General features: G+C 46.9%; 1 protein-coding gene across 12 annotated transcripts in view; it reads right to left on the bottom strand.

The window, feature by feature from the left end:
- Positions 1-658: 658 nt before the first annotated feature.
- Spag1 (sperm associated antigen 1) overlaps positions 659-24,962 on the bottom strand; it is a 59,393-nt gene continuing 35,089 nt past the window's right edge. For 10 of the 12 annotated variants that reach the window (NM_001359983.1, NM_001359981.1, NM_001359982.1 and 7 more), the window contains 7 exons: positions 19,961-20,113; positions 14,714-14,874; positions 12,039-12,171; positions 9,018-9,144; positions 2,937-3,077; positions 1,611-1,979; positions 659-1,513 (listed from right to left, as the gene is read on the bottom strand). In NM_001359983.1, coding sequence (NP_001346912.1) covers positions 1,382-1,513; positions 1,611-1,979; positions 2,937-3,077; positions 9,018-9,144; positions 12,039-12,171; positions 14,714-14,874; positions 19,961-20,113 — 1,216 coding nt within the window. In that variant the 3' untranslated portion in view covers positions 659-1,381. Of the gene's footprint in view, positions 1,514-1,610; positions 1,980-2,936; positions 3,078-9,017; positions 10,734-12,038; positions 12,172-13,249; positions 13,290-14,713; positions 14,875-19,960; positions 20,114-24,962 lie in introns of all 12 variants that reach the window. The other 2 variants (NR_153381.1, XR_001781540.2) reach the window with 2 other exon arrangements.

The raw sequence follows: 24,962 nt of genomic DNA, 5'->3' as shown, positions 1-24,962 counted from the left end.
TTCGTGTTCTAGCAGAGGCATGGTTTTGCCAGCTGAGATAACTTCTGTTGGTGTGTTGTTTGAAATCCTGAGTATTTTTCAGAGGCTATATAAATGCTAGGGCCCCGATAGGCATGGTGGTCCTTCAGGGGGTTGGTTGTAGTTTGTTAGTAGTCATGCTCAAAGAAACAAAAAGGAAGAAATTAGATTTAGGGACCTCCCTCCCCACCCCCCACCCCTATCTAGTGATAGGAGTGAAACCAAGGGGATAAAGTGTAGGAAAAACCATATTTGTTTACAGGTTAGAGAACTACTTACAGTAGGTTTCCACCTCAGGACAAAGGAGAGACCTGCTTGAGGGAAAAAAAGTGGCAGAGTTGGGAAGGTACCATTTACCCACAATGAGTCTTAAATACTGTGATTGTAAAAGTGAGATATGAAAATGATGTTCACCTAACTTTAAAATGAACAACAGAATATTGGAAAGAATGCTCCTGGGACTCAGAAGGGAATGAGGACACACTGGGGGAAGACCTGAATGCTGAGGCTTGCAGAGATGGCTGGGTTTGCAGAGACAATTCCGGGAGGCTCATCCCATCCTTAATGATAGGACCCAGTGCGCTCTTCTGGCCTATGTAGCTTGCATGTACAAGATACACATACAGACACGCAGGCATACTCACAGTAAATAAAGGCTTGAATGTTTATTGTGTAGAAAATACCTTTAACACAGAAAAAGGAGTATCCAGTGACTTTTTCCACTTGTTAGAGTAAAGAAATAAAGCAGAAAACAAAAAGTTGGGGTGGGGGACAATTCAAATACAAAAGCAGGGTGAATTTGTTTCATACAGTTTTATTGCTTACAAGCAATGTAGAAGACAAAGTCACACTAAATATTAGAAAAAGTAACTCCTTTAGGGCTCTAAATTAATAAACTAATAATGATCTCATAGACATTAAGTGTTGAATTTCATCTCAAGTGACAGTAAGCCACTTCTCTAAAGTGGATTTTGTGCATTTGAGTGGGACAGAAAGTGATGGAGTCGCAACTGCTAACATTTGCTTTTAAAGGACTAAAGTCACTGATTGCTGTCAAACCTGAAAGAACTGCCACCACAAAGAATGTATTTTAAATTTTTAATGGGTAGGTCATTAAAAGAAAATGTATTATAAGCTAGAGTATAATTTGCCAAGTTCTGAATATAGTTATTAAATATAAAGGTGTTGGCTCTAGTACAGAAGAGAATATTTACAATAAATAAAAATCAGATTATAGAATATACATGTTCTAGATATAAAAATAAGTACAACATCTGATGTCCAAACAGGGATCCTTCTGGGTGTGGCTTTACCCATGCAACTGCATCACAATGTTTGCTGTCTTGAACTCAGCAACCCCAAGTTAAAGCTCATACTGCCTTCTTAGGGCCTGTACATCCTCTGCCGTCAAACCGTCGGACTGTGTGTCTGACAGACCATCAAACAGCTGCGCCATCTGCTCCTTTTGGCCTTTGTTAATTAGTGTCAGCATCGTCTGGAAAAGGGGGAGGGTGCTGTGAGCATAAGCAACGCTTTGGAAGTTACAGACCCCAGAAACGGCAGGCTCCTCCCAGGCGTGCACTGCTGCTTACCTTAAACCTCTCTGCTTTGCTCAGATACAGGAGATGCTCATACACCAGGGAGGGGTCTTTAGCCACAAGGTGACTTTTAAGTGACTGAATGAGGAGGAGGAACGTGTCCCCCTCAAGTTTGTTACTTAGCAACAGTGGCAGGTCTTTGGGTGCAGTGATGGCTAAAAGATGTGCACAGGCCTCTTCATCTTTCCTGGCACTGATAGTGCTTAGGACCTGTCCAAACTCATAGGCATTAGTAGGCTTGGAGACGTCGAGTTTTTCTGCTGGTTCTGCAGACCCTCCATCTTCCACACCATCTCTGGCAGGTGCGGAGGTAGCAGAGGCCTCTGCAGGTCTCTCAGGCTCCTCATCACTGCTGCCATCCACCTTCCAACAAAAACTACAGCACATCAGGTCACTGATACCAGGCACATACATCCAAGTCACACAGCACTGTCAACTGAGAGCCACACTCAGTGATTTAATAAAATACTAAGAAAATAAAAGTTTTAATACATTCTAAAATACGTAATTTAAGAAAAAGAAGTTAGAACATAAGACATTTTTAGAAGTTATTCTACATTTAAAAAAATCTGAAAGCCTTTTCAGGATTAATTTTACATTCATTTCCATTTCCTTATATTTAACAAAATGATCCTACATTTTTTCATGTCTCTTAAAACACTCTTTTCTTGCTTAAAGGGGAAAAGTCATGGGTTCCTACCTGTTGCCTCTTAGTGGGAATGTCAGACCATAAACAGGAAGTTAGCATTCATGGATGTACAGTAATTTATGTCCTGACATTCTTCATTAATGGCAAAGCAAATCATGTGGCTTTCTAGGCATCTCAGAGGTAGATATGATGGCCAGGCTGTCTTGGAGAAGCCCAGGTTATTAAAGAATAAAAAAAGAAGAGAGATGAGGGGCCGAGAGAGATGGTGTGTGCCTTCGATCCCAACGCTTGGGAGGCAGAGACAGGCAGATCTCTAAATTTCAGGCCAGCCTGGTCTAAGTGACCGAAACAAAACAACAATAAAAAAGGTCAGTCAGCCTGGAAAGGTTCCCACCAGGGGCTGGCTGAAGAGGAGTCCTGTCCATCTCTGCATGTCTACTCTGAGGAGAAGCCAATAGCCTGTGGCTCCAGTGAAAACAACGTCCCCGGGGACGTCCCCATCCATGGCCCATGCTGAGAAACATAGTGGCCAATGATGCAGCAAAGGGCAAATTCTATCTTCACAACGTTTTCATTGACAATCAGCATAAAAAGGGAAAGGTCCTGCAGAATTCACAGGAAATAACCTTAGAGTCTGTGTAAAGTCTCAGCAGGGTGTGAACTACAAATACCTCTTGGACTTGGATTCTCCTCCTCTCCCTTCCTTTGCTGGGAGGTGCTGTGTCATTCTTAGTGTCCAGGTGCCGGGCGGCTTCACTGGAATCTGGGCTTAGGAGGACTTGACTGGGGTCCACCCCGCTTTCCCGGCAGTTCTGAAAAAAATACAGTGATAGGGTGGTCTGTATGGGTACGAGGTTCCTGGGCTAGCCTGGGCAATAGTGATGTGTGCAGGTGGCTTCTGTCAGTGCCATTCACAGTGGGCACGTGGGTGAGTCTGCTGTGAGACAGTACACACGACAGCAAGCCTCCTTGTGAGGATGGCACAGAGGCAGCCAGCCAGGCTCCATCACTACAACCTTCTGTATTGTCCAAACTCATCCACTGAATTCAAGAATGACAGGTGTGACCTGACTAGCCTGAGTTACTTTTCCTGTTGACAGAACAATTCCTGACCATTTAAAGGAAGAATTTATTTTGGCTCACAGTTTTGGGGTTCAGACATCATGGCAGGGAAGGTATAAGTTAGGATCAGGCTACAGCTGGTCACACATCCACATTCAGGAAGCAGAGACGGATGTCTGTGCTCAGGTCCCTTTCTCCATGAATTGTCATCACGCACATTTAGGGTGGGACTTCCCACTCTACCATAATCTAGATATTCCCTGGACACATGCCCAGAGGTGTGTTTCCATGGTGATGTTAATCTTATCAGATTGATGATAAATATTAACCACCACAGACCCTTTAGTGAAACCTAAGATCCTAAGCAGGGATGGTGCTCAGCATTGTCCTAGCAATGTTCTAGATACTCTGGAGGCTGAAGCAAGAGAATGGTTTGAGCCCAGAAGTCCAAACCCACCCAAGAGCAAAAAAGCAAAATGAAGTCCAAAGTAAAAACTAGCTTTCTCAAGGCTGCAGCAAGGAATGAATGAGCTAACCCATAGCAGGCACCACAGAGGGTAGCTTTTCTAGTACTCTTGCTCCAGAGAAACTTCCAAAGTTGTTTCCTTTTGAAAACTGGCCAGCACCAAATCTTAACCTCACTTTAGGGTTGCACAAATAAGGTAGAAGAGGAACTGTACTAGCAGAGACAACTTTGCCATTTCAGCAATGTTCTGGAAGTACAGACCAGAGCCTGACTGGCAAGTACTTCAGGTGCCCCGGGTCTGCATGCACTGGATGCTGAACCAGACGGTACAGGACACCCGTGGAGACAAGCTGGACTGCCATACCCGTCTTCCTCTGATACCACACTAGAGCAGAACCTCAGAGCTCGAGTGTGGGTTATTAAAAGGTTAAGTTGCTTGCAGACTTTAACACATTCTGCACTATCAGGAACACATCTACATACCACTGTTAGACCACTCAGACAGACGTTCCATGGTAAACAGATATTACCTTCACACTGAGGTGTCCTAGATGGGGTGCAAGGGTGAGAGATAAGCATGTGACTGGAAGGCAGGGCGTAGTGTTAACAACAGCTCACACACTTACCACCCTAAGACCATCTCAAGCTCTGCAGTCATGCCCAGAAGCGGGTGACAATCCAGTGCAGCCCAATGTCAAGGTCTGAGAATAGGTCTGGGAGCCACAGGCAGGCTGGGAAGTGGACACACTCATGAGTTTACCTGAGGGCCAGTCTGTCTGGTTGCAGGGGTAGTGAGAAACCCAGAAGCACTTGGAGAGGCACAGGAACACCAAGGGTGCAATGCAAGGGCGGTGGGACGCAGGGTGGGACAGCATAGGAGGTGGGGTGCAGGGCTGCCAGTCTCCAGGAGTCACTGAGCAGTCCCTTTGGAGATGGGAAGGACAGCCTTGGCCTTGTCCCCTACAGTTCCTTAGATCCCATAAGAGGAAACAATAAAAAGCAACAACTTGCAATATATCTGAGTTGTCTTTATGCAATGAAGTGAAGCAAGACTTGAGATGGGCACAGAGGGGAGGGGCTTCCCTTCTGTTGTCAGAAAAGCTGAGATCAGCTGGAGGGGAGGAGTCACAGAAGAGCAGAGCTCCCACCAGAGTGTGGCTCTAGCAAAAATGAAGTGAAGTTGCAAACAACCCGATTGAGAGACAGCTCCCTGGGCAAGAATGCTTGCATGAAAGCACAGGGACTAAGGTCAGGTTCCCCAGAATGCGTACAGTAATATACAGTAGTGAATGTCATGCACACACTGCCGACACTCCTCCAGGGAGATGGGAGGCAGTGTCCAGAGGATGCTGCAAGCCTGCACGGGCACACATACATGGGATGGGCAAGTAAGGGGTGAGAGGCAGGGATGGTGAGGAGCAGGGCGGAGGGGGGAGAAAGAGAGAGAGATTGATTTTTCTTAAGCTGTTAACAATCTCATAATGCTTTTTAAGGAAATGACAATGGGCCTGGTGAGATGGCTCAATGGTAAAGGTGCTTTCTGTCAATCTAGGCTACCTGAGTTTGATCCCCAGGACCCCCATCATTGAAGAGAGAAGCCATGGAGGAGCCTCTGACCACATCTGTGCAGTGGCACATGCTGACATATACAAGTATTTTAAAGGTACAGTATAGTCACATATGGTAATGCGATTAATAGGCATGCTTAAACTATTACAGTGATACTTTATAGGGTGCTGCCCATTTTGATAAGTTGGGACTCACAGACTGTACTGCTATAAACTTAAGAAAGGGACCTTATCTTACATCTAACAACAGCAGCTGGCATATAACCAGCCAACAGTAAGTAAATTCATAATAAAAACCAAACACATAGATATTTCTTCTTTTAAAGAACTGGAATACATTCATTTAAAGCCAGCTTCGAGTAACAAACTCCGGTCAACCTTCAGCTTGAAGGCTCAGGCAGAGAACCTGCCACCTAAGGTGGGCCTTGTGCATCCTGGGCATCTGCTCCAAGCCCAAGTTCTGACACATCACATAAAAGCCATGGTGGTTGTGGCGGCAGGCGGCAGTGGCAGTGGTAATACACATGTTTAATGCCAGCACTCAGGAGGCAGAGGCTGGCAGATCTCCAAATTCGAGGTCAGCCTGGCCTACAGAGCAAGTTCCAGGCCAGCCAGGACTATACAGAGAAACCCTGTCTCGAAACAAACAAGGCCTCGGCCACTGGACCTTGGGTTTACATAGCCTAGCCCTCAACCTACTGAACAGATAGATGTGCCCCGCCAGGAAAACAGGCTCTGGGGTCATAATCAAAGGAGAAAGCGGCTCCAACTGGATATTATCTGTCTGTGCCATCATAGACACTGCTAAGATTCACTCCAAGAAAGTATACAATCCCAGTCCTTATTAGACAGAGCCTCTGACCTCAGTCAGCAGGAAAGGTCAGCATGAGGTAGACCTGTTCTCGGAGTGGCCATTCAGAGTACATGAAGCTGGCCACACTGGCCCAAAGCCATAGGGTAAGTCAGTGGTGGAGACGTTTCTTGAACTTAGGGTGCCAACCCTCTAAAGGGTCTTTATGTGAGGCTTATAGATTACTTATGCTACCAGCAAGATGGTGGAAGGGAGGGCTGATGAACAGACACACAGTAAGTATGTGCCACAGCCACCACTCCACATGGCTGCATCTGTCCTGGCCGCTGGAAGCACAGGCCTGGCTCTACACAGCCTGAGAGGATGTGAGATCTAGAGAGGCCTGATAGTCCAGGGCTTACAGATAGCTGTTGTTTTGGTACTCAATTCCATTCAGTGACAAGAATGGAGTTAAAGTCCCTCTCCCAATTCATAGCTGACGTTCTAACCTGTAACACCTTAGAATGCATCCATATTTGGAGAGAGAGTTCTGAAAGAGTTCTAAATGAGGTGTATCAGGTGGCTCCTGCTCCAGTGTGATGGCTGGCTTATCAAGTAGACATGTGAACACACAGTGTGGGACCATGAAAGGCAGCCTGGTTTCTGGTTGAACTAGGTTTGAAACCCTGGTGACCCCACAGGTGACCTGGCAGGGGATAACCCTGCAAGGAACAGAATGGTAGGTGTTCTGCCACGCTCCTGGATACCAGGCTCCTTACAGGACGCCTCAGCTTTCCATACTTCTGTGACAATCAGTCACATAAGGGCAATGCCCCAAGCCCCTCCATAGGTAGAGGACGTGACCACAGGTCATGTAGCCTCAAGACAGATCTCCATTTAATGAGGTACCTAAAGGCCTGAAGGGCTTAGCCAATTAAGTTATCCTTCCCAGACATTCCTCCCTGCAAAAGGTATTTAACCTCAGGCCTGCCCTGAGAAAATGGGGTGAGGTTTTACTCATTGCTACTCTCCACTATGACAATAAATGCCTTAAAGCCATGGACTGTCTCTTTTCATAGGGATTCGCTGTGAGCTGCTCTAGTCTCCCGCAGGAGGCTTCTCTCTCAGTGCTCCCTGCCACGGCCTCCACTAAGCCACCTTTGGCCCTGGCTAGATCTGGCCATGGGCCCCCACTCCATTCTGAACTCTTCCACACGGCTCCCAGCGGTGTCTGGGTGCCCAAGAATCTGAGAAACAGACTGTCCCGGCCTCTCTGCAGGCCCTGGGACCCCCAAGCTGACTCGGCAGTCCCCGGGGACCTCAGACTTCGCTTCCCCACCTCCCAGGGCCAGTGTCCAGCAGCTTCACATAGCCCGACACCCACCTGGCGCTGGTGTGGGGTGAGTGCAGTCAAAACTCCAGTGTCATGCATCCTACCTCCACGAGTGGCCCTAGCCCTGTGACAAACTGGACACGGGAACCCCCACACAGGGAAGATAAAGAGGAGAGAAGGAAGAGAAAAGAAGAGAAGGGGAGGGGAGGAAGAGAAAAGAAGAGAAGAGGGCCAGGGCATGTACCAGCTGCCCTCCTAGTACTTGAGAGGCTGAGGCAGGAAAGCACAGTTTGAGGCTAGCCTGAGATACATACTGAGTTCCAGACCACCGTGAGCAAGAGTGAACCCTGTCTGAATAAGATCCCTCTGTCCCCAAAACTACACTGCAGGAAATGCATTCTGCGCTGACTGGCTGGACACCTGCAATGTTTCTCCCTATGTACATTTCAGAAAGTATATTCTTCCCTGACAGGCCCCTGGTGTCTTAGGATTCTATCACTGTGAAGAGAAACCGTGGCCACGGCGACTCTTATAAAGGGAAGCATTTAATTGTGGCTTACAGGTCAGAGATTTAGTCATGGCAGGAGACGTGATGGCATGCAGGCAGCCATGGTTTTGGAGAAGGAGCTGAGAGCTTAGCAGTGAATGTCACTCTAGACCTGGTTTGAGTGTTTGAAACTTCAAGGTCCGCCTGCTAGAGACACACTTCCTCCAACAAGGCCACACCTCCCCTTGGGCCTACAGGGCCGTTTTCTTTCAATCCACCACATCTGGTAACATTTTCCCTACACATAAACATTCAGTGACCCATATTTCTATGCAGAACAGTGCCTGGGAGGTAGAGACAGGAGAACCAAGTTCAGGGTCAGGTTCCACTATCTGGGGACTATGAGCCCAGCCTGGGCTACATGACACCCTATATTTGAAAAGCAGAAAGAAAAAAAAAAAGATTTCCATTCTGGAGAGCTAGCATACAGACAGCACATTTATACAGAGCCTTCTTTCTTCACAATATGGTGTAAGAATGCCACTCTAGTCCTACAGGGGCCATCAGCTCAGGGCCAGGCCACTGTAGGTCACTGAATCTCGGCCACAGCTCTGCCAGCTTCCACTACATGTTTCTTCTCCACCTCCAACCTCAGTCTCTGCTGGGAACTGAAGGCACTGTTAGTGCTTGAGTTTTTGTTTTAATCCTCCCCCCCTCCTTTGGAAGTTCCCTATATTTACACAGCAGCCACAAGCCATCTCCCTTAAGGCGAACATTCCCTGACACCCTACGAAAGTGGAGCTGGAAAACGGTAGCAAAAATGCTCACTATGGCCTGAAATGGAGCTGGACAGAAACTCAGGAACTCCTGATCCACAGCAGAGGTGAGAGTGACAGCTAGAGCCATGCTGAGGCTGCTGAGCAGGTCAGTGTATCCCAGGAGTCAAACCACTCGGAGATCAGGACCCTGACATTTACATTCATGAAACCACTTGTTGCATTTGGAGATAAAATTTCATACAGACAGACAGACAGATACGCCCTTACCTCGAGTCCTTTCTGGGCGAGCGCTAGTCTGTGGCTGGCTTTCACATTCTCGCCGTCTATCTGAAGCGCCTGCTCACAGTCCAGCTTTGCCTCTTCAAACTGGCCCAGCTTCAGGTAACAGAGAGCCCTGGCACACATAATGCAAGGAAAGGAGAGGAAGCTGATCAGTGTATTTCGACAGCTAGCGGGGCTGGGGAGGTTAGCTGTGTTTAAAAGCACTTGCGGCCCTTGCAGAGGACCTGAGCTCAGTTCCCAGTGTCCACATAGGGTAGCTTATAACTGGCTGCTGTAGGGGATCTGACACCTGCTTCTCACCTCTGTACCCAGGTGCACACACCCACACACGTGCACACCCATGTGCACAGGCCTGCACACCCATGCCCACACACCTATGTGCACATGTCTACACACCCACAAACATGCACACTATTAAAAATCTTAAAAAGCTCCTTGGGTACTTTCTCTAGCTCCTTCACTGGGGACCCTATATCAGGGTCCTGTCAGCAAAATCTTGTTATTAACAACAATATGAACCAACCAGTAGCCCCAGAGCTCGTGTCTCTAGCTGCATATGTAGCAGAAGATGACCTAGTTGGCCATCACTGGGAAGAGAGCCCCCTTGGTCTTGCGAAGATTCTAGGCCCCAGTATGGGGAATGCCAGGGCCAGGAAGCTGGAGTGTGAGTTGGGGAGCAGGGGGAAGAGGGAGGGTACAGGGGATTTTCAGAGAGGAAACTAGGAAAGGGGGTAGCATTTGAAATCTAAATGAAGAAAACATCTAATAAAAAAATGTTAAAAAATCTTAAAAAGCTAAAATAATTTCTATAGTTTTTTTTAAATCTATTTTTAAAAGGAAGAAGTAGCTAGTAAGGATCAACCCAGCTCAGTAAGAAAGACTGCCTTAAGCTACAGCTCACTAAGACTGCCTTAAGCTACAGCTCACTAAGACTGCCTTAAGCTACAGCTCACTAAGACTGCCTTAAGCTACAGCTCACTAAGACTGCCTTAAGCTACAGCTGCTTCAACTAGCACTTACACCTGCAGCCAGCCACAGTGCTCACTCTCACAGGGGATAAAATTACATCACTGGGGAGCCCACTGCAAACAAAATATAGCCTGATCCAAAACAAGATGCAACAGGGTGGAGACAGGGAACTGAATGAGCCTCTCTAATGATATCTGTAAAGTGGGTCTGGAAGCTCACAGCCAAGGCCCAAGACCTTGTGGGGAAAAGCAAGTGGCAGAGCAGCCAGGAGACGTTGTGGGGTGTAAGTTCGTCAAGTTAAAAGCAGGCATATTGGCGTATGAAGGAGAATGATCTTGCCAAGGCTTAGAGTTAAGGGAGAGAGAAGAGGGTCAGAGGGAGCCCAAGGACACAGCCTGGGCATAGCCTTCCCAGGGCAGAGCATGGTGTTCTTGATGAACCTGGAAAAGCAGTGCCTGGCTGCAATGGAAGGGTGGATCCAGGCCAGGTCACAAAGGGCCTTGTTCCCTTGGGTGACATGCTCACTCTAGCTACAACTGGGAGAGTGGGACAAGGGGAAAGAGAAGGCAGTAGAAAACAGTGGTCTAAGGCAGGTATTGGGTGCAGAGAGCTGGGGGTGGTAAGCCAGTCACTCTGAGGGTACTGAGAGGCGAGCACACTCTAGGTTGAAAAAGGAAGGCCAAGGGTGCTTCTCCAATGAGGAAGGAAAGTCCGTGGTTCAGAAAGCAGAGCCTGGAGGAACAAAGAGAGGAGGTAAGTGGAGCCAGACTCGAGGGAGGTGAGCTGGTCTGGCGCTCAAGCAGGCCCTCCAAGGCAAGATACCAGACAATGAGAAGCCTGCAGAGAGGAGGCCCAGGCATTGAGCTCCAGGCCACTACAGCCAGGGCAGCAAGGCCTTCACAGAAACCAATGAGCCATTTCTGGCCACTGATGAGACAGGAGGAGGAATACTCTTGGATTTAGTGACAATGTTCAGCCAGCAGTGGCCACAAGTGGGAAAAGTGTACAAAGCCACAGTAAGAGGCCAGTCAGGGATTTATCTGAGGGGTTGGACAGAACTCAGCAATTTCAAGCATTTGATGCTCTTTCAGGGCACTGGGTCAGGTTTCCAGCATTCGCTTGGTAGCTGGGATCCAACACTCTCCTCTGACCTCAGTAGGTACCATGCGTACACATACATCCATGCAGGGAAAAAACACATATTTTTTTAAAAAGAGGGAGGGGTAGAAATTATATAAATACAGTACACATGTCTGAAATTCTCAAAAAAGAAAAAAAAAACCCTTTAAAGATTGTATGATACAACTAGAAAAATGCCTGAAACTGATCTTTCATTCTTTCTGTTATCACATACCCTACCTATTTCCACCAAATCCCCAAAGAATCAGAAGTGGTAAAGATGGTACAGGCTGCATTCTAGAGCAGCCTGCCAGTTTCTACTATGCACTGTTAAAAAGAAAAAAAGACGGGCCTTTAGTACTTCATAAGCAAAAGGACACAGCTCCATAAGACATCTTTTGAATGATACTGGTCACCTCCCTCAACCCTGCACCAGCTTCTACACTGGGCAGAGCTTAGACCCAGCTTGCTGCAGCCTGGCCAGGCAGACCGTGCAGGGCCAGAGCAGGACCAGCTTAGTTACCAAAGATGCTCATGGGACCAGGGCATCAGACCTTCATCCTTCCAGTCCCTCTCCTAACTCTATGTAGTCCAGCTCTTTCAGAGACACCCAGGACAGCTTGCATACTGATTCCTAGAAGCAGTACATGGAATTAAGGAATTGTAGTAAGCTAACTTCTCAAAAGTTATTTTAAAATAATCAAAACTGGGCGGGAGAGATGGCTCAATGGTTAAGAGCTCAGGCTGTTTTTCCAGAGGATGTGGGTTCTATTCCCAGCACCCACATGGCAGCTCCTACCTGTCTATCTATAATGCTAGTTCCAGGGGATCCAACACCCTCAACACCAAAGCACATAAAATGAATAAATAAAATAATCAACACTATTCAAAGACCTACATAAATCACAAAGAACTTGCCTGTTTGTATAGATGGCACATGCCTTGCTGTTAATCTTTAAGCATTCATTGTATTTACTAATGGCATCTTTATAATTTTTGTCCTTTACAAGTTGATTTCCTTCTTCCTTGAGGGCTTGAAACATTTTTTCATCTATAGGACCAAGAAAATAAACACATAGAGAAAACATTCATGTAAATACGTCTATAAAATCTTAAGAACAATTATCAGCAAACTCTCCATTGCAGAGCTGCACCCTCACACATGAGGTGCTCGGCTAAACAGAACAAAACATAAAATTAAAGAGGAGAAGCTGCTGAATGTATGAATAGTTATGATGCTGTTGCTTTCAAATTATGAGAATAGAGTACAGTGCTACCATGTTACACACATAAGAGAGTGAGGTGCTACTGTGTTACACATGCTTCAGAGTGCAGTGCCACTGTGTTACACATGCTGCAGAGTGCAGTGCCACTGTTACACATGCTTCAGAGTGCAGTGCCACTGTGTTACACACGCTGCAGTGCAGTGCCACTGTTACACACGCTGGAGAGTGCAGTGTCACTGTGTTACACACGCTGCAGAGTGCAGTGACACTGTTACATACGCTTCATAGTGCAGTGCCACTGTGTTACACACGCTGCAGAGTGCAGTGCCACTGTGTTACACATGCTGCAGAGTGCAGTGCCACTGTGTTACACACGCTGCAGAGTGCAGTACCACTGTTTTACACATGCTGGAGAGTGCAGTGCCACACTGTGTTCCACATGCTGCAGAGTGCAGTGCCACTGTTACACACACTAGAGAGTGCAGTGTCACACTGTGTTACACATGCTGGAGAGTGCAGCACCACTGTGTTACACATGCTGGAGAATGCAGTGCCACACTATGTTACACACGCTATAGAGTGCAGTGCCACTGTTACACACACTGCAGAGTGCAGTGCCACTGTGTTACACATGCTTCAGAGTGCAGTGCCACTGTGTTACACATGCTAGAGAGTGCAGAGCCACTGTGTTGCACATGCTAGAGAGTGCAGTGCCACTGTGTTATACACACTGGAGAGTGCAGTGCCACACTGTGTTCCACATGCTGCAGAGTGCAGTGCCACTGTGTTCCACATGCTGGAGAGTGCAGTGCCACTGTGTTACACATGTTTGAGAGTGTAGTGCCACACTGTGTTCCACATGCTGCAGAGTGCAGTGCCACTGTGTCCCACTGTGTTACACACATTGCCATGTCTTCTCTTCCCCTCTGGCAATCTGGAAACACTAACAGGAACAAGAACTGTGTTAGAGACAGCAGTAGTCATCCATATACCAAGACACAGGTAACTAGATGATATGAGGTTGAGTCTCACACATGCCCACTCCAGTGAACCCGCTAGCCCACAGTTTCCAGTAATTATAAAGCACACTGTCTCTAAGTATTAGTACTTTATACTAAGTACTAATATTAGTACTTAATACTCTTGGGTATTAGTACTTTAGACATTTCATGAAGCTGGAATTATGGCAGAATAAGTCTATGAAATGGTTACAAATACCATCAGGGAGTGGGCATTGTGGTACATGCCTGAGGTCCTAGCACTTGGGAGGGAGAAGTGGGAGGACCAGCACTCAGGGTTATTCGTGGTTCTACATCATGTTAGAGGCCAGTCTGGACCATGGGAAAACCCTTACTCAAAACCCGCAAAGCTGGGCACTGGAAGCATGGCTCAGTAGTTAGGAGCACTACGCTCTTGTAGAGCACGCAAGCTTGGCATGCAGCACGCATGGCTGACCCTTCAGACCTCTGTGAGCACCTGTGCCAATGCACACACCCACATACACACAATGTTTAAAACCTGGGGACTGGAAAGACGACAGCTCAGTGGTTAAGAGTACTTGCTGCTCTTACAGAGGACCTGGGTTCAATTCCTAGTGCCTACATGGAGGCTCACAACTACCTGTACCCTCTTCTGACACCAGGCATATATGTGGTACACATACATACATGCAGGTAAAGTACTCATACACAGAAAACAAATGTTCAAAAACAAAAGATTCAATGAGTAGCAACAAACCTTAAAGCTAGGTGTGATATTTACTCAGCATCCAAGTTTCCCTACTCCATATCTGCATGTTATTACCTCAGAACTGATTATCTGTACATGCGGTGTGTGTATGACTATGGACAGGCATGTCCCACAGCAGGCATGTGGAACTCAGAGGCATCTCAGGCTGTTTGCTCTCCCCTTCCACCATGGGTCCTAGACACTGAGCACAGGTCTTCAGGTTTGCACAGCAAGCACCCCTGAATCAGCTTTCTGGTTTATTTTTAACACAGCACTCTTTCTTACTCCTGTTAAGTTGTCACGTGGTTTCCTGGAAAGCTTAATAATTTCTTCCTCCTCCTTTTCTTCCTCCTCTTCTTCCTCTTTCCCCTCCCTTCCTCCCTCCCTCCCTCCCTCCCTCCCTCCCTTGCTTCCTTCCTTCCTTTCTTCCTCTTCCTCCTTCCCCCTCTCAATAATGCCAGCTCCACATTAAGACATGGCCACTGGCTTGGTTACTCCCTCCCTGCCTGCCTTTCACAAGGACGTAGATGAGAAGCAGCTTCCGAAATCGTGTTAGGAGGGAGAAAAGCCTAAGCCCACGTCTGACACCATAGTTCAGCTTCTGCTCCCTCGTGAGGAGACATGGGTAGTCCTCCATACCTGTGATGCTCGGCATGCAGTTGTTGGGACAGGGATCTTGGTCTGGGGTCTCTGCAGCAGGGAGCCAAACTCGCAGTGGCTCAGATGTGGGTACAGCTGGGATGGGTGGCAGTCTCTCCCGCCATTTTGATCCATCTAGCTCTGTTAAGATTCGTGCTATTCTAAAGAGAAAATGAACTGTTGGTATTGATCAAGGAATTAATGTTTTATGTTAATGAAGGTTTGATCAAGAGTCAGACTAACAACTGCGTGGTGAAACACACCTTTAATCCCACCACCCCGGAAAGAAATGCAGGCTAATCTCTGAGAGTTCAAGGCCAGCAGAGTCTACAGAGTGAGTTCCAGGGATACACAAAGAATTCCTATCTCAAAAATATGAAAACAAAAACAGACAGACAGACAGACAAGTCAGAGTAACCCGGCTGTGCTTCTGTGCTCTTCTTAGATGCAGAAAACACGCAGTCCATATAAACTGAAATGTTTCCAAAGGGTTTTCAAAGTTGGCATTGATTACATAAGTACACCATTTTCTTTTCCTTTTTCTGTGTTTGTGTTTTGAGACAGGGTTTCTCTGTGCAGCCCTGGCTGACCTGGAGCTCCCTCTGTACCCCAGGCACTGCCCACAACTGGGAAGGCTGACTGCTAACCACTGGGCTGCACTTGTTAGTTAGGTCTATGATTACACATACTGTTATTTTAAAAGTTTTATATTTATATACAGATGATTATAATATACAGGATTCTCTCTATAGTTTCTTATACAGAAATTTCCATCTAAACTGTAGCTATAATAACTACATCTCCTTGGCTGAGTGTGAAAATATAAATTTGAAAGTTAATGTCTAATCAACCACAACTGTAGAAGAAAAAGATTTTGAAAAGAGGGATTTTAAAGCGAAATTTGTATTACCAGAAGAGAGGAAGGGAGAGGCGGCTGGAAAGAGATGCAGTGATGCATGGGGGTGGGGGTGGAGGGTAGTAAGGCAAGAAGTCTAGCATGCTAAGCTCCTGGAGAAGGAGAGAGGCAGATGTTAACAAACGGCAAAAACTAAGTACAAATGTTTATAAAGAAAAGTTTCTGACGTCTGATTTTCCACGATGGACTGTAATAAATGGAAAGGCATGGAAATGGAAATGGCATCGCAGAAATGAAGTGAGATCTTTTAATTAATAACATGGAAACCCTAGAGCTTCCTCATCTTTCTTATAAATAATGATAACCGAACTTTTAAATGCCATTAGAAAGTGACAGCCAGCTGGGCGTGGTGGTACACACCTTTAATCCCAGCACTCAGGAGGCAGAGGCAGGTGGATTTCTGAGTTGGAGGCCAGCCTAGTCTACAAAGTGAGTTCCAGGACAGCCAGGGCTATACAGAGAAACCCTGTGCCGAACCCCCCCCCCCAAATAAAGGAAGATAGAAAGAAAGAAAGAAAGAAAGAAAGAAAGAAAGAAAGAAAGAAAGAAAGAAAGAAAGAAAGAAAGAGAGAGAGAGATTGCCTTGAAGTCAAATGCTCTGAAACTATCCTCCTAGATAAATGTTCAATACCAACGGCAGAAAGTTAAACACGGTGTCAGCACTGGGCCCAGAAATGTCCTTCCTACATATATATACCAGAGGAGGAGATCGGGGAGCAAATGAAACTTATCCAGGGTGTCCATACACACCATTTGTAACAGCAAAATGGTGCAGATAACCAAAATGACCATCAGCTGACAGATTAACAAAAAGCTCTGATCTGGGCATACATGACTAGGACACCCTCGACGGCAGCTCAGCACTGACTTGCGCCGCGCCACGGAGAATGCAGAAGAAGCATCACCCACAACAGCACAGACTATGACTCTACTTCTATGAAATACTCAGAATGGGTAAACCCATGAGACAGAAAGCAGACTGCTGGCTGCCAGGACTGAAGAGGGAGAGAGTGTCTGCCTGATGGGGACAGGGTTGCCTGAGGGTGTCAGGAAGCAGATAAGACAGCGGAAGGGATCGCTACACAACTCTGTGCTCACCACACACCATGGACTGTGCACGGGAAGGTGTTTTGTCTTCTCTAAACTTCCTCTTGTGTCTTAAAAAGAATGATGCTGAAAGTTGAGAAGTTAGAATCAACATGGTCCCCCTCCACACTCATGCCATTTAGCCCACTGCCACAAACCTTCAGGCCATTCTTTGGCTTCCTGAAATAGCATGGTGATGTGAGCATGCACATGTGCATGTGTGCACACAGAGGCCCAAGGTTGACATCAGATGTCTTTCTCAATCACTGTTTATTGTGGCAGGCCCCCCAGTTGAACCCAGAGCTTACCTATCAGCTAGTCAGCTAACAGTTTGCTCGGAGGCATCCCAGTTCCCTCCGAGTGCTGGAGTGAACTGTAAGTGAGCTTGCTCACCGGGCACTTACACGGATTCTGGGGGTCTACACTCTGGTCCTCAGGTTAATATGGCAAGTGCTTCGTCCACTGAGGTATCTCTTCAGACCTAAATACCTTAGGGTTAGGACCTCGCCTCTGACAGCGCCTCAGGTATTTCCTGAGCACTTCCTGAAGACTGAGAATTCAGAACAACTGCCTAGCATGCATGAGGCCCAGGTTCAATCCCAGAGCTGCAAAAGGACAGAAAAGGTGAGGACAGAAGGGGCGGGGGGAGCAAGGTGTGGTGGCGCACGCCTTTGATCCCAGTCCTTGGGAAGCAGAGGCAGGAGGATCTCTGAGTTTGAAGGCAGCCTGGTTTACAGAGTAGTTACAGGACAGTCAGGGCCTCAACAAACCAAAACATAGACAGAGAAAAAGAAAGAAAAAAAGAGAGCGGGCATTGCCAGGTAGAAGATAGGCAAATTAAAGGCAAATCCCCCAAGCCTAGGTTTACATAAGCTTTCTATGTTGAAAGCACACTCACACAACACCTTTTAATTCAGGATATCAACCTCACAACACACTGCAGCTACGACTGTAACTCACATCCTTATGAAGTGTGTAGTAAAATGGCAAGAAAAGGAATTCACAAAAAGAAACTCATTGCAGGGCAATGCTCCCCCACAGCCCATCCACACTTGGCAGTCCTCCCCTGATCCCATCCTCACTTGGGAGTTCTTTCTTGCTTTCCTTAATAAATCTATTTTGCTTTAGTAAAAACATACACACACAGTGGGATCTCGCAAAGAACATAACAATTGAAATGGACACCCAAGGAGGCCATCGTGGGCACTGAGAAAGGGAACCTAAGAATGTTGGACAGAGGTAGCTGGTGGCTTTCCGGGAAGAAGCATGCTCTCTCCTACAAGAGAGCTAGGAGACCAAACGCCATCCCAGCCTTCAGGGAAGCAAATGACTGGCAGTGTGGCATGCTGCGTGATACGTGGTAAGGCTTTCTGGTTCTGTTGGCTCACTACCAAGGAGCTTGTGGATAACTGAGGCTGGGTTTTGTCTAGTGTTGCCATGGGTAACCAATAAAAGCCAATGCCTGGAGAACTTGGTACTAAGAGTGTTCTTGGTTTAGGAATTTATATTATTATCATTATCATTATTATTTTTTGAGTTAGGATATCACTATCAAGCCATGGCTAGGTGGAACTTGCTATGTAGACCTAGCTGGCTTTGAACTCTCTGTCTTCTAGATATATGCCACTCTGCCTGGTGACTTTCGTTGCTGCTGTTGTTGTTGGAATAGTTGCATGTATAGGTGAGGGGGTATGTGTGTACACGCATGAGCATACACATACGCATGTGTTAAGATGGCACTCAATTCTAAGATGCATTTATTTATGTATTTTATGTATGTTAGTCTCTATTTGCATGTATGCCTACTTGGCAAAAGAGGGCATCAGATCCCATTGCAGATGATCATGAGCCACCTTGTATTGTTGGGAACTGAACTCAGGACTTCTGCAAGAGCAGCCAGTGCTCTTAACTGCTGAGGTCCAGGACTCAGTTCTAAACCTAAAACTCAGGAAGGCATTCAGAAAGTTTCCAATTCTGAATCTTTACGGGTTTGGATGCTGGGACTCTGTATGTACCTTTCTTCCAAAGAGCTGAGTGACTGCCAAGGGAAAGCTCTGGGCAAAGCAGGCTGGGGCCCCAGGGAATGCCAGCACGAATGACTGTGACAGCATGAATGACTGTGAGCCAGGCCGTTCTCACTGTCCAGCTGTGCTCACATCCTTCTGGCACTCTCTCAGCACTCGTCAGAGATACTTCTAGTGGTTCCTCTGCAGTAGCCATGGCTATGTGGCCAGAGCCAGCTACAATCCATCCATCTCACTGTTCATCACTCGGTCCTACCTGGGGTCTTCAATCTTACGCTGTCCCCTAACTATATTCTAGCTTGCTGAGAGGCAGAGACCACGCCACTGAGACCTGCCTTTTGCCTTTTGCAGATGTGTGCACAGCACACTAAGACCAGCACACAGGGTCCAGGACAGCCCAGGAATTCTGAGAAGCGGCCATTTGGGAAAATGGAATTAGAAAATACTATGTGTAACTACAAAGAGTTATCTGATGCATAGCTTTAGTTTATGCTGAGTATTATGACGTGTGTGTTGTTAGGGTTGAGCCCAGGGCCATGCACTATGTTCGCTTCCAGCCCGCGTCAGGTCGGAAGGCACTTGCTGTCTCATTCTCCCTCAGGAGATGAGTCGGTCAGAATTTTAATTAGATCAAACTCTCAGTTATTTTATCCCTCCTCCTCCTTTTGTTCCTCCTCCTCTTATTCCTCCTCTTCTTCCTCTTCCTCCTCCTCCTTTTGTTGTTCCTCCTCTTCCTCCTCCTCTTCTTCCTCTTCCTCCTCCTCCTTTTGTTCCTCCTCCTCTTCCTCCTCCTCCCCATCTCTTCCTCCTTCTGGGCGTCTGCTTACAAGGACACATGAGCAGGTGCAAGAAGCATGCATGGTGACACATGTGCTACCCACAAGAACCCATGAGCCCTGTGGGATGTGTACAGCCATCTGCTCACAGCACCTACTTAGAGTCTGCCCTGGTGTGTGACTTAGACATCCACAAAAACACCTTCTAACACCCAGACTGAAGAAGCACATGGAAGCTGTACACATGTTGTCAAGATGAAGTAACTTCACAGAAATAAATATACAGATGTGAGAGGATAAAGCTAAGAAATACGAGGGAATCATTAGAAATCAAGCTGGCAAGAGTGGGTGTTGACATAAAATGAGTTTTCACCCAGGACACGGGGTAGGTAGCGTGATCCTTCTATAACAGAGGCCCCCAGAGGGTGACCTCAGACTAGCTTACCTGTTAGCACTGTCGCTCGCCAGCTGGATCCCACAATCTATCTGCAGCACTGTTTTATAGTCCACATATGCGTTCCTGTATTGCTCTAAGGTCTCATAGGCCATTGCTCGCCGCAGAAGAGGCTTCACTGAGAACGGATGAAGTTCCAGAGCCCTAAGAGGACAAGACAGTACGCGTCATTTACCTGAGAAGGATCCGTTAATTTGTATTTAGCAATGCAGACTGCAGTGCTGGACCCCTATGCATCACACCTGATATTTCACCCTGGGGTCCTGGCAATCTATCAGAAAGACAAACCCAAAGTTAAACAGCTATCATATTGTCCTTGAACCCACCGACTAGAAAGCATTCTACTGTCTTCGGGCCACAATGAGGTGTGAGTTTAGAAATAAAAGTCTCACAGCTAAGGAAATGGACCTGAGGCTCCCTGCACCACATAAAAGCAAGCACACATATCTGCCTGCTATGCCGAGCTTAAGAGGTGGAGACAGATTTGCTGGGGCTCACTGGCCAGTCTGAGGGGGTCCTTAAGCTGGCAGTTCCGAGGTCAGTGAATGTCTTAGTCTTAAACAATAAAATGGGGAGTGGCTGTGGAAGATGCTGAGCGCTGGCCTACACACACAGACACACACACATAACACACACAGAGACACAGACACACACGCAACACACACATACACAACACACGCACAGAGACACAGACACACACATAACACACACACATTCTTTTTTTTTTTAAAGATTTATTTATTGTTATATGTAAGTACACTGTAGCTGTCTTTAGACACACCAAAAGAGGGCATCAGATCTCATTGTGGGTGGTTGTGAGCCATCACGTGGTTGCTGGGATTTGAACTCAGGACCTTTGGAAGAGCAGTCAGTGCTCTTATCCACTGAGCCATCTCTCCAGCCCACACACATACACACACATTCTTAATCGTATCCATATATTTAACAAGGTGCCTTACTACTAAACCACAAGAACTTGCATGGTTTTTTTTATCAACTTTCTAACACTATCTATGGTTCATTTCTATTGATTATAAAAAGGGTATCAGCAACAAACCAGAAGAGAACCTGGGACTAAGCATACAACTGTTTATGAGTCATGAGTTTTCATCTTGCACTTTCAGTATCACTACATATAAATTTTATCTGCGAGGCCAGAGAGTGTGGAGGTGTTCCCCGCCACACCTGCATCACCTCCATCCCAGGCTGCTTTCATTGCTCAAGATACCACAGGGCCAATCAAGATGGCCCAAGCTTGGAATCTAAATTGACAAAATGGGACACAAAACTCTTAGTACTTCCTAACATAGGAAATGAAGGGTTAGGGTTTTCATTCTTTGACTACATCTTGAAAATGAGTGTGAGCCTGCGAATGGAAATGCCATTGAAGAAAACAGTCTCCAACCACAACCACAGACAGGTGTTGGGCATCAAAGAGCTCACCAGGAAGCCGGCTGTGACCCTCAGGCGTTTCCTGTGGGCAAGTCTGTCAGAAGTTGGCAAAAACACACAGAGGCGGAGAATGACTAGGCAACTTTAGCCTCTCTAGATACTCTAAATAGGAAGCTGTCCGTACGTGTGTGTGTGTGTGTGTGTGTGTGTGTGTGTGTGTCCGTACGTGTGTGTGTCCGTACGCGTGTGTGTGTCCGTACGTGTGTGTGTGTGTGTGTGTGTGTGTGTGTGTGTGTGTGTGTCCGTACGTGTGTGTCCGTACGTGTGTGTGTGTGTGTCCGTACGTGTGTGTCCGTACGTGTGTGTGTGTGTGTGTGTGTCCGTACGTGTGTGTGTGTGTGTGTGTCCGTACGTGTGTGTGTGTGTGTGTGTGTGTCCGTACGTGTGTGTGTCCGTACGTGTGTGTCCGTACGTGTGTGTGTGTGTGTGTCCGTACGTGTGTGTGCGTGCACTTGTGAGCGCCCATGTTTCCAACAACTTCAAGAGTTCTTCTGACAACAGAAGTATGATGTGGTTTGGGGTGTTTCTTGTTGTTATTTGTTTGTTTTCTTTTGGCTGATAAACAATTATGCAAAAATCTCCACTTTTTAAAACATTGTTTCTCCCAGTTTTGCTTAGGCATGATAGCTTCTTTATCTCACATGGAGCCTGCAAACTAAAATGTGGAGAAGCTGAGGAACGAGGGGCCCAGAGCCTCATGCATACCCCCAAACTTCCCAAGAGTGATTGCGCAAACAACCTCTGGAAAACACTGCCTCTCCAGAGATACAAAAAAGTTTATCTTCAGACTGGAGAGTCAGTCAGCGGCTAAACCCACTGCTGTTCTTGTAGAGGACCAGAGTTCTTAGCACCCACATAGGAAGGCTTCACAACCGCCTGTTACCCCAGCTCCAGGGGGTCTGATACCTTCTTCTGGCCTCCTTAGGTACTAGACATCCATACACAGACACACACATACACAAACACATTGTTTTCAGATCTTGGACTGGAGAGATGGCTTAGCTGTTAGGACCTGGGCCTGATTCCAGCACCCACGGAAGGCAACTCACAACCACCCATAACCCCAGATCTTCAGGCATTCACATGTGCTACACATGCACACACATGTGACACACACATGCATACTCATGCACAAACATGTGGCACACACATACACACACATGGTTTAAGTTCCTTAAAAAATTAAATACTATAAACAATATCTTCACAGGTAAAAAGGTTTCCCTAGTTTAAAATGTCTGGTTTGGTTTTTCTGAGTCAGAATTTAATGGAGCCCATGCTGGCCTCAAACTCTGAAGCTTAGGATAACCTTCAGCTCCTAATCCCACTGCCTCCATCTCCAAATTGCTGGGATTACAAGTGTGAGACATGACTCCTGGCTTCCCTTCCAAAGTTTGATTTATAATCCCAATTATCTGTTAAAAAGAGCTATGGAACTCCTCAGAATGCAAAGATTATTTCTGAAAACTAAATAAGAAGGCTCTTTGAAAATGCATGCAGTCTTTGGAGCTAGAAGTGAAGGTTACACATTTTACTAATAAACTATTCCTTGTTCATGTAGATTCAAATATATCCATAGTTGAGCATGCTCCTGAAGGCACCTCATGTCTTCTTTCCCATTAAACCTGGAGAGGACAGGGACTCCACTGGAAGACCAGCAGACTCAACTAACCTGAACCGTTGAGGGTTCCCAGAGACTGAACCACCAACCCAAGAACATACAAGGGCTAGAACTAGCCACCCCCCCCCCACACACACACACACAGAGATGTGCAGCCTGGTCTTCATACAGGTTCCCCAACAACTGGAGAGGGGACCATCCCTAAGTCTGTTGCCTGCCTGTGGAGCCTGCTCCCCTAACTGGGCTGGCTTATCTGGCTTCAGTGGGAAAAGATTACATAGTCCTGTGGTGACTTGAGGCACCAGAGTGGGTTGATACCCAGGGGGGACCTCCCCCTTCTCAGAGAAGGGGGTAGGGGGAGAGGGGAGGAGGCTGTGTGAGGAGGACTTGGAGGAGGGATGATGTAAATTAAATGAATGAATGAACAAAATAAATAAATAAATGAAAAAAATCTGAGAATACAAGCATCCTACTAGATACCATCTCCAGCTTGTCCTGCTGTGACGCTCACCAGGTATCACAGAAAACAGCTAAGTAGGTCAGCCTCCACAGAGGTCAGCCTTGACTAGCAGAGCCACATTCCTGGGCTAAGAACACAGGTCTGAGGTCACGCTCCTAAGCTAAGGCCCTCCTCCCTTCCCAGCAGGCCCTCTGCTCTCCTCCAGGACCATCTTCCTCCTCCAGCCCCAGGGCGCAGGCCTGGAGTCCCATGTGGGTTTCCTCTGAGGAAGGACATTAGAAAGAAGTGCTTAGGTGAGAGGATGCTCACTGCCAGTCACAGCACACCTGCCCCACACTCAGCGGCCCTCTGAGCCACAGCAATGGCAAACATTGACAGGTTCTGTGGGGAATGAGCTAAGATTCGGGCCATCTGATTGTGTTCACAGTAGTATACTTATGCCACGACAGACTGCAAGCTGCCCACCTGATGTCCATTAACTCACAAACTCCTAAAAACAAAGCAGTTAGCCAATGGGAACCAGCATGACTGTGGATGGAGACAGGCCAAACCAAAAGATAAACGCTAGTCTATTAAACTCCAATCTATACTGGCAAAACCAAAACCACCATGCAATGTAAAGCCTTTTCAGACACTGGAAGCACCGACACCATCAAGCTTAATCCACATCAACAAGCTGACCAAGTCAATGAAGGAAACTGTTTGCCTTATAAACAGGCCTCACAGATTTATTGTCCAGACTTCTGAGAGTGAAAGGCGTGGCGCACTCTAACTATATAAAACAGCAGGAGGAAACCAGGCCTGTGTCAGTCAGTCTAGAACATCACTTCTTATTGTTTTCAGATGTGCTAACTAGTGACTTCTTGCCATAAGGTTTATCACTTAATGGTAAAAGAAAACAAAACGTTTGATTGGTGTGCCTATATTCATCCAGCCTTGCAGGTTACTGAGTACCGTCTAGAGTGAGATGCCGCAGAGGGCCCAGACACTAAATCCACTACACCGAATGGGCTGGGAGTCTACAGGTGCAACAGGACCAGGACCAGTGTTAGAGCCTTTGATGCCCAGGGCACCAGGAGAAACCTACCACGTAGGCTAGCAGCTGGGCAGAGCTGAGAGTACAACCCTTATCTAGAACAAGGTGGGTAAAGGCCTCGAACACGGGGCAGTGAGAGGAAGGAAGTGGTCCAGTTTGGGGAGCAGGTGGTGCCAAGGAACTTGATCTGGAGGGCAATACACAGTCACTGAATGCTTGCTGGAGACAATCTGAGCAAAATCCAGTAGAAATTACCCTGGTGGCCAGGTGTTCCGGAGCAAGTTACCTCCCGTAATCCAGAGAGAGGGAAAATCCATAGATTGCGGTAGGCAGGGGAGAAAAGGTTTGTATAATTTTTCAACTTTGTGTGTGTGTGTGTGTGTGTGTGTGTATAGATGTGGGGATTTTTTACATTCTTGTCACA

The sequence above is a fragment of the Mus musculus genome, chromosome 15 (genome assembly GCF_000001635.26).
Source record: "Mus musculus strain C57BL/6J chromosome 15, GRCm38.p6 C57BL/6J".
NCBI lineage: Eukaryota > Metazoa > Chordata > Mammalia > Rodentia > Muridae > Mus > Mus musculus.
The sequence above is the reverse complement of the archived record's forward strand: the minus strand, read 5'-3'. Positions and strand labels throughout refer to the sequence as shown.